We start from the raw sequence: 13,839 nt of genomic DNA, 5'->3' as shown, positions 1-13,839 counted from the left end.
AAAATTAAATCATGACAAAAAGAAAATAGATATAAATCAAGCTGCCTGCCCTGGCTTCAGGTATCAGTCACATCTGGTTCTCATACAGTAATCTTGAACTTTCTCCAACTCACCGTTATCATACATTTAAAAATTCCTGGGGCCCACATGCTTCTGGGAATTCTGATCATATGAGCTTCTATCTAAAAAAACTTGGGTTCCTCTACAATTCTGTGGTTTATTCCATGATCTATAGAGTTCTTTACCTAAAACAGTATTGTAAAGGTGGATCTCTTAATTTATGCCTAAATAATTGATTATATGTTTAAATTTTAATTGCTTTGGAGATTTATTATTTTTCCCCTCCTTTTAAAATAGGAATTTACTGACTGACAATGGCAAAAAAAATCTTAGAGAAGTTAGATATTCTGGATGAGCAAGCAAAGACACTCTTGGCCATAAGAGCAAAGGTTTGTAAAATATAGGCTAAAATTCAATTTTCCATTAAAAGGTTATCATTTCAAATGTGAACGAGTTTTACTTTTTAGTTAATGATGCATTAGTATGAGGCTACAAACCAATTTGTAAAAAACAAATAATTATATTAGTTGAAAGAGTCATCTATGTAATACTATAAAGAATTAATTAAATATACAAGGTAACTTTTAGGTAGCTGCTGTATTTGGTTATGATGTATCTAACCTGCTTAAAAAAAAAAAAATCCTGGGTTTCCCTGGTGGTGCAGTGGTTAAGAATCCGCCTGCCAATGTAGGGGACATGGATTTGAGCCCTGGTCCGGGAAGATCCCATGTGCCGCGGATCAGCTAAACCCATGCACCACAACTACTGAGCCTATGCTCTATAGCCCACGAACCACAACTACTGAAGCCCGTGTGCCTAGAGCCCGTGCTCTGCAACAGGAGAAGCCACTGCAATGAGAAGCCCGTGCACTGCAACGAAGAGTAGCCCCCGCTCACCGCACTAGAGAAAGCCCACGCGCAGCAACAAAGACCCAACGCAGCCAAAAATAAATAAATAAAATAAGTAAATTAAAAATAAAAGAATCCTAAGCAGTCAAATAGTAAATGTGACTACTCCTATAGTTCTTACTAACCTGTTAAACATAAAATCTTGTTTAGCTGGTTCTTTAAAAGGAAGGAAATATTTGGTATAGCTACCAAATTAGAAATAAAGTTCATAGAAAATAACTAAAAAGGGTGAGTCTCTTATAAAATCCAATATACAATATTAATAAAGAATACAGTTCTGAAACACCAGATTTTTTACCATATGTGAGCAATTTAATTTGGTTGCAAAAAGACTTGTAAAATAATATAACAATGTGAATAAATGAGGCATATATAAGGAACAATAGAGTCTGAGAAATCAAGGAAGACATCACAGAGAGGAACTCTTAAGTGAATGAACATATTTGCAATTTGAAAATGAAAACGTTAGTGTTTGAATAATAATTTGGTTTCTTTTTAATTTTTCATAATTATCTCCTTTCAGAAAATAAAGTAGAGGAATACTGAAAAATGGAATAAATTAATTCTGTTATAGCTATCAAAATTTTGAATAGCAAACCAGGGGTAACTTAACTAAAGTAAACCTTTTAGGCTTTGACACCCTAAAGTTTATTGCTTTTTTATTTTTTGTTTAAAATGAATTTTAATATATTTTAAAAAATATAATCAGAGATAAATCTATTAAATTTGTCACAAAATTCCCTTTTACATAAAATTTTAAGTTATAATTAGTAATAATAATTCTTACTTTTCCTGGGAGCTTCCTTTGGGCAAAGCATTTCCACATATTTTCTCATTTTGTGTTACTATTCATGTGTTACTGATAGAAAATTCTCTGGAGATTCTTCTGGAAGTATATATAATCATTTTTAAAACCTTTTCTTAATTTTCAAATTACACTGTTGGAAACAAGTTAAGCAACATATAGATATGTATAAAGAAAATTATACAAAAGGAAAATTATATAAAGAAGTATTAATAGTCTTTGGCCTCTTCCCTCTAATCCTTTCCTCTGAGACAGACACATTTTAGCAGTTGAGGTTTATTCATCCACATCTTTTGTACTCTTACAAAGATATACAAGTATGAATATCTGTATGTATACATACATTTATCTTTACTTACAAATATCCATAATATAAATATACATGTACATATATACATACATATACATTTATGAAAGTGGATTATCTATTTTTTCTATTGACAAAAAAATGAAATACAGTATATAAATCACTTTGGTAATTGTTTTTTAATTTTTTAAAAACTTTTATTTTGAAATAATCATAGACTCACAGGAAGTTGCAGAAATAGTACAAAGAGTTCCATGTACCTTTCACCCAGTTGACCCCATCGGTGACATCTTACAGAGTTGTAGTTCAGTAGCAAAACCAGTATGAGTCACATCCAACATTGACACAGGTGTATTACTGTTAACTAGACTACAGACTTTATTGAGTTGTCACCACTTTTTAACCTTCATTCATTTGGGTCTGTAGTTTTATGCAATTTTATCCCACTACAGATTTACGGAAATCACCGCAATCAAGACACAGCACACTTCCATCCTATAAAAGTACTCCCTCATGTTACTTCTTTATATTTGTATCCATGCCCTCACCTCAGTTCTCTGTCTCTAACCCCAGCAAGGACTAATCTGTTCTCCATATCTATAATTTTGTAATTTTGAGAATGGTATATAAATGGAATTATTCAGTGTGTAAAATTTTCAGATTGACTATTTCACTATGCCCCTGAGGTCCATCTAAGTTTTTGCATGAAGCAATAGCTTTTATATGATAAATAATATATAAATTTTATTGCTGAGTAGTATTCCATTATATGGATGTACAGAGTTTCAACTGCTCACCCATTGAAGGACATTTGGGTTGTTTTCAATATTTTGCTTTTAAAAATAAAGGTGCTAAAAAAATAAGATGAAGTAAAACTGCTATGAATATTTGTGTACAGGTTTTTGTATGAATGTAAGTTTTCATTTCTCTGGGGTGAATGCCCAAGAGCGTGATTGCTGGTGCAGGGTCTGTCTCTCAAACTCAACAAGGTCAGAGCCACAAGCTTTGGTTTGAGTTCCCCCTCCCTGCACGTCAGTCCAGAAACTGCCTCCAAGAAGTAAGCTAGGCTATTGTAGGGTTTACCTAATTTGTTTCCCTTTTTTCAGGGATCATGGTCCTGCTCTGCCTGTTTCCTAATGCCTGATTGTAGTTGCTTTCACATACTTTGTCTGGTTTTTCTACTTGTGTATAACAGAAGGGCAATTCCTGTAGCACTTAATCCCTCACTGGCAGAAGCAGAAGTTCCCATATCCTTTGACTTCCTTTTCAAGTTTTTATCTCTTTATTCCTCTGTGCTGTGCTCTGAGAGAATGTTTTAAAGAAGATTTTCAGCTCCTTAACTCACTCTTTAGCTTTACCCTTTTCCCTCTTCAGTCCATCTGTATAAATATGTGAACAAAGTTCTCTTTTGATTGCTTTCTTAACTCTATTTCTGGCTCATGTTCCACCATGTGTGTGGTTCCAGGGAGAGGAGCAGGTTGGAGAGAGCTGCCAGCTATAGTTCCAATAACTCTACGTATCAATATTGTCTTTGCTAAATATATAGGTCGTTTTTAAATTCTGGACTTTAGAATTTGGAGGGAGACTTCATGATCATCTAGTCCAACACCCTCATTTCATAGATAGAAAAAGAGTTGGTACACAAGGCCTCCAATTTTCAGTCTGCGTTATTTTTCCATTGTTGCCTGCCACATAAATTCTGTGTGTGAGTGTATGTATGTATGAAGTGAGATTAATTTTGTCCTTTCCATACCGGATTTTCCTTATATGAAAAGTGCTCCCTTTTTCACTGAGTTATATTTTGGATTTGCTGCAGAAAAACTGCCTTCAGAGTGAAGTAAAGAAAAAGATTTCAGTGATACCCCTGACATTTGATTTTCAGTTGGAATTTGAAAAGGATATTGCTACTTCCATATCTGAGGCAGAATCAAAGATCACAAAAGACAGATCATATGGCATTAAAAAAACAAAAAGGTAATCATCATAACTACCTCAAACTTTCAGTTTGAAATTTTAAAGCATTATTTTATATTGTCTTAGATTATGCAATCTATATTAAATGTAAGCTTAGTAAAACAGGTATATTTCATAATGGTTATGAGGTACAATATGCTAGATTAGCATTCTGAATATTCCTAGTTTATAAAATATTTATTATAATATTTCACTATTGCAGATGATAATTGTATATAGTAATTATAATTCCAAATTTTTAAAGAAAGACTTCTTTTTTTTTTTTATAAATTTATTATTTATTTATTTACTTATTTATTTTGGCTGTGTTGGGTCTTCGTTTCTATGTGAGGGCTTCCTCTAGTTGCGGCAAGCGGGGGCCACTCTTCATCGCGGTGCGCGGGCCTCTCACTATCGCGGCCTCTCCTGTTGCGGAGCACAGGCTCCAGACGCGCAGGCTCAGTAGTTGTGGCTCACGGGCCTAGTTGCTCCGCAGCATGTGGGATCCTCCCAGACCAGGGCTCGAACCCGTGTCCCCTGCGTTGGCAGGCGGATTCTCAACCACTGCGCCACCAGGGAAGCCCCTAAAGAAAGACTTCTTGAGCTTTATTATATAGCCCCAAATTAATGTCAGGATTTATTTTAAACTTTAACCAATATACTGCAAAAAAAAAAAAGGTAGGCCTAGAAAACTAAGTAAGGCAGTTTCTCTGTGTACTTACAAGGGGTAGCCTGAATATGTAATAATTGGTCTTTCACTGGCATTGTGTATGTATGTAATGCTATATAATTTTCTAGGCATCAGAAATGTGGAGGAGAGCCCAGAAAAAAGAAATACTCAGGTGTAGAATCAATAGGACTTCAAATCAATTGGACATTGGTGGTAGTGTGTTCTTACCTCATTTATTCTGTAGTAAATCAGTGTATTAAGTGCAGTTTTACAGATGCCAAACCCAAGTCTTGATGAGGTAAAATAACTTGCCCAAAGTCACAAAGCTAACAAGTGGCAGAAGCTGGATTTAGACATAGCAGTCTGATTTCTGAGCCTATGCTCTTATCACTACCACATTCAACAGAACGATTTCCAGCTTTTGATCTTGGTGACTAGATGTACTTTGGTGTTTTGTACTTAGGTGGAGATCATAGGATGAAAAGCAGATTGGAGTGGATAAGAGATTAGAGTGAGAAATGCTGAGCTATATTTTGGATATGTTAAGTTTTAGATGCCTGTGGGGCATCCAGGTGATAGTGTCTAGAAGACAGTTGGACAAATATGTCTTAATCTAAAGTAAAACAAGATCATTTAGACTCAAAATACAGCTTACTCAGATTTTTGTTGTTTATGATTTACCAGGATGTCAGAACACGTTTCCATTGTGCAGCCATAAGAAAAAGGAGTTTGTTTCTAACACAAATAAATATTAGTGGTTTATGTAATTCAGCTTTATCACAAACTTCTTTCACTACAACTTTGTTTTTATGTAGATACAGCCAATACTTTTACTTCGAAATCATTTATAGAACTATCCATGTTAAAATAGAATATTTTAATAATACATAGAAAAAGTTGCATAAAATGGAAGTTGGGCATGTAGGGAAGGGAAAAATAATATCTTATTATATATTATGTAGTATATAATTGTAATTGTATATATTTTATATTTGTATATATTTATATTTTTGAATTTATATATATGTATACCATTATGTGATAGCATAATATATGGCTAATGACCCATTAGACACATTTAAAGATAACGTGCAGTGTGTTTTATGACAGTATTTTCCAGGATGATACTGTTGCTTTCCCTTTCCTGTCTGTAGTTTGTAAGTAGTTTATAAAGGCATCATTGATCCTGTCTTTAGTGATGGTATCAATAGCTGAGTAATGTTCCTTTTGAGTTGTTTAAGTCTGGCTGAGTTGAAGTTTGAAATCAGTCTAAAATAAAGACAAACAGGCACATAGTTTCAAGATTCAAGGATCAAGTAAATTTTGCTTGATCGGTGCTCAGAGGACCAAAACTATCACACACACACACACACACACACACACACACAAGTACAGGAAAATGTCAAGAATTTAAACAAGAATTAGGGTGTAACCTAGGCCAAAAGAAAGAAAATTTGGTTGAAGAAATTAAGAGGATCTAGTACATACAGATAAGTCCAACTGGCAGCATATCTAGGCTCTGAGTTTTGCTTTTAAGACCACTTGTAACATTTGCCTCTCTTCAAGTAACTTTGTGGCAATTTTGTACTGTCACTCATGCTTGAATGATTGGCCCTAAACCAAGTTCAAATAAAAAATTCATACAGACAACTTCATTTTAATTTTTGTTAACAGTAGCTCTGCTATCCCATATGACTGTAATTTTAATTTATTGATTTTCTTCTACAAATGTTTACTGAGTGGCTACTATACTCTGGGAATATGACAGCAAGAGTGAAATATATCTCTTCAATGGAGATTCAGATAAGCAAACAGGCAAACATCAGTTGCCACAGAGAGATTCCTAATGTGAGGATCCGCAAAAGTTTCCTAGAGGAGGTGGCCCCTCAGGCTATACAAGCCTACCTCAAGAAACAAGAAAAATGTCAAGTAAACAATCTAACCTTACACCTAAAGGAACTAGAGAAAGAAGAAAAAAACAAAACCCAAAGTTAGCAGAAGGAAAGAAATCATAAAGATCAGAGCAGAAATAAATGAAAGAGAAGCAAAGAAAACAATGGCAAAGATCAATAAAACTAAAAGCTCGTTCTTTGAGAAGATAAACAAAATTGATAAACCATTAGCCAGACTCATCAAGAAAAAGAGGGAGAGGACTCAAATCAATAAAATCAGAAATGAAAAAGGAGAAGTTACAACAGACACCACAGAAATACAAAGCATCCTAAGAGACTAGTACAAGCAACTTTATGCCAATAAAATGGACAACCTGGAAGAAATGGACAAATTCTTAGAAAGGTATAACCTTCCAAGACTGAACCAGGAAGAAACAGAAAATAAGAACAGACCAATCACAAGTAATGAAATTGAAACTGTTTACTAAAAATCTTCCAACGAACAAAAGTCCAGGACCAGATGGCTTCACAGGTGAATTCTATCAAACATTTAGAGAAGAGCTAACACCCATCCTTCTCAAACTCTTCCAAAAAATTGCAGAGGAAGGAACACTCCCAAACTCATTCTATGAGGCTACCATCACCCTGATACCAAAACCAGACAAAGATACTACAAAAAAAGAAAATTACAGACCAATATCACTGATGAATATAGATGCAAAAATCCTCAACAAAATACTAGCAAACAGAATCCAATAACACATTAAAAGGATCATACACCATGATCAAGTGGAATTTATCCCAGGGATGCAAGGATTCTTCAATATATGCAAATCAATCAATGTGATATACCATATTAACAAGTTGAAGAATAAAAACCATATGATCATCTCAATAGATGCAGAATAAAGCTTTTGACAAAATTCAACACCCATTTATGATAAAAACTCTCCAGAAAGTGGGCATAGAGGGAACCTACCTCCACATAATAAAGGCCATCTACAACAAACCCACAACAAACATCATTCTCAATGGTGAAAAACTGAAACCATTTCCTCTAAGATCAGGAACGAGACAAGGATGTCCACTCTCACCACTATTATTCAACATAGTTTTGGAAGTCCTAGCCATGGCAATCAGAGAAGAAAAAGGAATAAAAGGAATACAAATTGGAAAAGAAGAAGTAAAACTGTCACTGTTTGCAGATGACATGATACTATACGTAGAGAATCCTAAACATGCCACCAGAAAACTACTAGAGCTAATCAATGAATTTGGTAAAGTTGCAGGATACAAAATTAATGCACAGAAATCTCTTTCATTCCTATACACTAATGATGAAAAATCTGAAAGAGAAATTATGGAAACACTCCCATTTACCATTGTGACAAAAAGAATAAAATACCTAGGGAAACAAAAAAAATGACAATCCAGGAATCTGCTATTCGGATGAATCATCATTTATATTTGAGAACAAAAGAGAGACAAGTTTTTGGACATGAAAGACTTTAGAATGTAAACTGCTTATTTATTCTTTCTGAGGAACTTGGAGAAATATTTTTATCCAAATTTAAATTAAATATGAATAAAATAAAGATCTAAACTGGGTATCTTTATTACACAAAAATGCATTTGAAAATTTCCCATGGTGTCTGAATGAAACTCTGGACTTCCATCTCAAAGTGGCTGTTCTATAAAAACATAAAACATTCCAAAGAATTACCAGGTAAGTGGTCCATAAGAGATTTCAAGTTGGGAAGAGGCAGCTTTAGCTCAACCCCCATCCTCCCATCTGAGCAGTACTTTTCTCTGGGTTTCCTCCTTTGTTTGCCAGTGCCACCTCAATGGTCCATCCCAGACACATGCAACAGCCTTCTTTTAATTCCAGCCCATGCAGCACAAATCAAGGCCTTTACTTGTATTCCCTTTAACAACTGCAACAGGATGTAATTTCACAGGGAATTTTTCTAACTATAAGACAAAAAAAGTGGGGGAGGGAAAAGGATGAATTTTTAAAAATTTGAGCAGCCCCAAACCAATACAACTTACAAAAAACAGATTTATAAATTTATGCTAGTGAACTAACCTACCAAATTTATAACTCCAGTTCCATTCCTCATATTCTATGAAAACCCAGTTCTAGGAACACAGTTTTTATTCCTAGGCTCGTATCCCTCCCATTCCTTCTTCCTACTGTTGGGGGAAAATTCTTCATGGGTCTCCTGTATTTCTGTACATCTTGTGAGCAGAAGCACTGGCTGCCTTTGTTCCTATCTTTTCAAGGACGTTTGTATGACAGACAGCCTCAGAAGACAGAGAAAGAGCCTTCCTCTGAACAAGAACAGGAATATTACTGTCCATTATAAAAGATTTGGGTTCCCTAAACTCAAGGTTCCATTCCTGTAACATAACCCAGTGTGCGTGCAGGTGACATCTGGCCCTCTGCTTGTTGCCCTGTGGAATTGGGGCTCAGAGAACTGACGCAGAAGGTGCTACCCCTGTTGCTGTGCATAATAAATTGTCCTTTGTCTCTGACCCAGGAGTCTCATGTCTTCTGCCAGAAGAGATGAAACTGTGGCAGGCTAACTTGTTGCTTTGTAAGTAGGGCCAAATCTCCAATCTTTCACAGTTCTTCGCACCTACTTGGAGGGAAGGAGCTTTGCAGGTAGAATGAGAGCAAACTTGGACCTTCTCACAAACTGAGTGGTAAAAGTAGTTGTGGCTCATTCCTCATGAATAATAGAGCATCCTTATCCAGGCCCCTGTGAGCCTAGAAGGAGCCTATTTATATACCCATTTTATCTATCCTATAAGTCTATCTGCTTCTAGGTAGCAGGATTTATAATTTAGTTATACCTAAACTAAGTCCACAAAATTAATCCATATAATAAAATTTTTAAAAAGAAAGGAAACACCATGACAAGGGACTATGTAAACTAGAAAAGAAAGACGTGATTAGTTGGGGACAGAATCTGTGTAAAGTTAATTTTATAAACCAAATATCTAGAACTTAGTTCAATTTATTTTTTACAAATTACGTTAACAACTGATGGGAACATACTGTATAGCACAGGGAACTCTACCTAATGCACTGTGATAACCTAAGTGGGAGGGAAGTCCAAAAGGGAGGGGATATCTGTAGGTATATGGCTGATTCATTTTGTTGTGCAGTGGAGGCTAACACAACATTGTAGAGCAATCATACTCCAATAAAAATTAAAAAAAAAAAAAGAATAGCAAAAATAAAAATTATGTTAAGTGTTCATTTACTGAAGGACCAAAAATAAATGAATAAATAAAGCTGTCGGGGGAGACCTTCAAGATGGAGGAGGAGTAAGATGTAGAGATCACCTTCCTCCCCACAAATACATCAGAAACACATCTACATGTGGAACAACTACAGAACACCTACTGAACGCTGACAGAAGACCTCAGACCTTCCAAAAGGCAAGAAACACCCCAGGTACCTGGGTAACGCAAAAGAAAAAAGAAAAAACAGACAAAAGAATAGGGACAGGACCTGCACCTCAGGGAGGGAGCTGTGAAGGAGGAAAGGTTTCCACACACTAGGAAGCCCCTTCACTGGCGGAGGCAGGGGGAAGCTTTGGAGCCACGGAGGAGAGCTCAGCAACAGGGGTGCGGAGGGCAAAGCAGAGAGATTCCCGCACAGAGGATCGGTGCCGACCAGCACCCACCAGCCCGAGAGGCTTGTCTGCTCACCTGCCGGGGCGGGCGGGGGATGGGAACTGATGCTCGGGCTTCCGTTGGATCCCAGGGAGAGGACTGGGGTTGGCTGTGTGAACACAGCCTGAAGGGGGCTAGTGCACCACAGCTAGCTTGGAGGGAGTCCGGGAAAAAGTCTGGAACTGCCTAAGAGGCAAGAGACCATTGTTTCGGGGTGTGCGAGGAGAGGGGATTCAGAGCGCCACCTAAATGAGCTCCAGAGACCAGCGCGAGCTGCGGCTATCAGTGAGGACTCCAGAGATGGGCGTGAGACGCTAAGGCTGCTGCTGCAGCCACCAAGAAGCCTGTGTGCAAGCACAGGTCACTATCCACACCTCCCCTCCTGGGATCCTGTGCAGCCCGCCACTGCCAGGGTCCCGTGATCCAGGGACAACTTCCCCGAGAGAACACACGGCACGCCTCAGGCTGTTGCAACGTCACATCAGGCTGTACTGCTGTAGGCTCACCCTGCATTCCATACCCCTACATCCCCCCAGCCTGAGTGAGCCAGAGCCCCCGAATCAGCTGCTCCTTTAACCCCATCCTCTCTGGGTGAAGAACAGACGCCCTCAGGCGACCTACACACAGAGGAGAGGCTAATCCAAAGCTGAACCCCAGGAGCTGTGCAAACAAAGAAGAGAAAGGGAAATCTCTCCCAGCAGCCTCAGGAGCAGCGGATTAAATCTCCACAGTCAACTTGATATACCCAGCATCTCTGGAATACCTGAATAGACAACGAATCATCCCAAATTGAGGAGATGGACTTTGAGACCAGATATAGACTTGGGGTTTTGCTTTCTGCATCTAATTTGTTTCTGGTCCTATGTTTATCATAGTTTAGTATTTAGAGTTTATTATCATTGGTAGATTTGTTTGTTGATTTGGTTGCTCTCTTCATTATTTTTTTTAATATATAGATACATATGTATTTTTCCTTTTTCTCTTTTTGTGAGTGTGTATGTGTATGCTTCTTTGTGTGATTTTGTCTGTATAGCTTTGCTTTTACCATTTGTCCTAGGGGTCTCTCTGTCTTTTTTTGTTTGTTTGTTTTTAGTATACTTTTTAGTGCTTGTTGTCATTGGTGGATTTGTTTTTTGGTTTGGTTGCTCTCTTCTTTCTTTTTTTTTCTTTTTCTTTTTTTTATTACTTAAAAATTTTTTTTATGTTTAATAATTTTTTTAAATTTTTAATTTTAATAACTTTCTTTTCTTTTCTTTCTTTCTTTCTTCCTTCCTCCCTTCCTCCCTTCCTCCCTTTCTTCTTTCTTTCTTTCTTTCTTTCCTTTCATTCTTTCTTTCTTCTTTCTCCCTTTTCTTCAGAGCCGTGTGGCTGACAGGGTCTTCGTGCTCCGGCCAGGTTTCAGGTCTGTGCCTCTGAGGTGGGAGAGCCGAGTTCAGGACATTGGTCCACCAGAGACCTCCCAGCTCCATGTAATATCAAATGGCGAAAGCTCTCCCAGAGATCTCCGTCTCAACGCTAAGACCCAGCTCCACTCAATGACTAGCAAGCTACAGTGCTGGACACCCTATGCCAAACAACTAGCAAGACAGGAACACAACCCTACCCATTAGCAGAGAGGCTGCCTAAAAACATAATAAGGTCACAGACACCCTAAAACACACCACCAGGCGTGGTCCTGCCCACCAGAAAGACAAGATCCAGCCTTATGCACCAGAACACAGGCACCAGTCCCCTCCACCAGGAAGCATACACAACCCACTGAGCCAACCTTAGCCACTGGGGCAGACACCAAAAACAACGGGAACTACGAGCCTGTAGCCTGCGAAAAGGAGACCCCAAACACAGTAAGTTAAGCAAAATGAGAAGACAGAGAAACACACAGCAGATGAAGGAGCAAGGTAAAAACCCACCAGACTAAATAAATGAAGAGGAAATAGGCAGTCTACCTGAAAAAGAATTCAGAGTAATGATAGTAAAGATGATCCAAAATCTTGGAAATAGAATGGAGAAATTACAAGAAACGTTTAACAAGGACCTAGAAGAACTAAAGAGCAAGCAAACAATGATGAACAACACAATAAATGAAATTTAAAATTTTCTAGAAGGAATCAATAGCAGAATAACTGAGGCAGAAGAACGGATAAGTGACCTGGAAGATAAAATAGTGGAAATAACTACTGCAGAGCAGAATAAAGAAAAAAGAATGAAAAGAATTGAGGACAGTCTCAGAGACGTCTGGGACAACATTTAATGCATCAACATTCTAATTATAGGGGTCCCAGAAGAAGAAGAGAAAAAGAAAGGGACTGAGAAAATATTTGAAGAGTTTATAGTTGAAATCCCTAATATGGGAAAGGAAATAGTCAATCAAGTCCAGGAAGCACAGAGAGTCCCATACAAGATAAATCCTAGGAGAAACACACCAAGACACATATTAATCAAACTATCAAAAATTAAATACAAAGAAAAAATGTGAAAAGCAGCAAGGGAAAAACAACAAATAACATACAAGGGAATCCCCATAAGGTTAACAGCTGATCTTTCAGCAGAAACTCCGCAAGCCAGAAGGGAATGGCAGGACATATTTAAAGTGATGAAAGGGGAAAACCTACAACCAAGATTACTCTACCCAGCAAGGATCTCATTCAGATATGACAGAGAAATTAAAAGCTTTTCAGACAAGCAAAAGCTAAGAGAATTCAGCACCACCAAAACACCTTTACAACAAATGCTAAAGAAACTTCTCTAGGCGGGAAACACAAGAAAAGAAAAAGATGCACCAAAACAAACCCAAAACAATTAAGAAAATGGTAATAGGAACATAGATATCGATAACTGCCTTAAATGTAAAAGGATTAAATGCTCCAACCAAAATACATAGACTGGCTGAATGGATACAAAAACAAGACCTGTATACATGCTGTCTACAAATGACCCACTTCAGACCTAGGGACATATACAAACTGAAAGTGAGAGGATGGAAAAAGATATTCCATGCAAATGGAAATCAAAAGAAAGCTGAAGTAGCAATTCTCATATCAGACAAAATAGACTTTAAAATAAAGACTATTACAAGAGACAAAGAAGGACACTACATAATCATCAAGGGATCGATCCAAGAAGAAGATATAACAATGGTAAATATTTATGCAGCCAACATAGGAGCACCTCAATACATAAGGCAAATGCTAACAGCCATAAAAGGGGAAATCGACAGTAACACAATCATAGTAGGGGACTTTAACACCCCACTTTCACCAATGGACAGATCATCCAAAATGAAAATAAATAAGAAAACACAAGCTTTAAATGATACATAAAACAAGATGGACTTAATTGATATTTGTAGGACATTCCATCCAAAAACAGCAGAATACACTTTCTTCTCAAGTGCTCGTGGAACATTCTCCAGGATAGATCATATCTTGGGTCACAAATCAAGCCTTGGTAAACTTAAGTAAATTGAAATCATATCAAGTATCTTTTCCAACCACAATGCTATGAGATTAGATATCAGTTACAGGAAAAAAATCTGTAAAAAATACAAATACATGGAGGCT

General features: G+C 37.2%; 1 protein-coding gene across 1 annotated transcript in view; it reads left to right on the top strand.

The window, feature by feature from the left end:
- Positions 1-374: 374 nt before the first annotated feature.
- The window catches only part of C1H1orf141 (chromosome 1 C1orf141 homolog), a 52,243-nt gene continuing 38,778 nt past the window's right edge, over positions 375-13,839 (top strand). The window contains exons 1-2 of the mRNA XM_059914860.1: positions 375-449; positions 3,897-4,054. Coding sequence (XP_059770843.1) covers positions 375-449; positions 3,897-4,054 — 233 coding nt within the window. The remainder of the gene's footprint in view (positions 450-3,896; positions 4,055-13,839) is intronic.

The sequence above is a fragment of the Balaenoptera ricei genome, chromosome 1 (genome assembly GCF_028023285.1).
Source record: "Balaenoptera ricei isolate mBalRic1 chromosome 1, mBalRic1.hap2, whole genome shotgun sequence".
NCBI classification, from domain to species: domain Eukaryota; kingdom Metazoa; phylum Chordata; class Mammalia; order Artiodactyla; family Balaenopteridae; genus Balaenoptera; species Balaenoptera ricei.
This window is presented reverse-complemented; position numbering and strand designations above follow the sequence as displayed.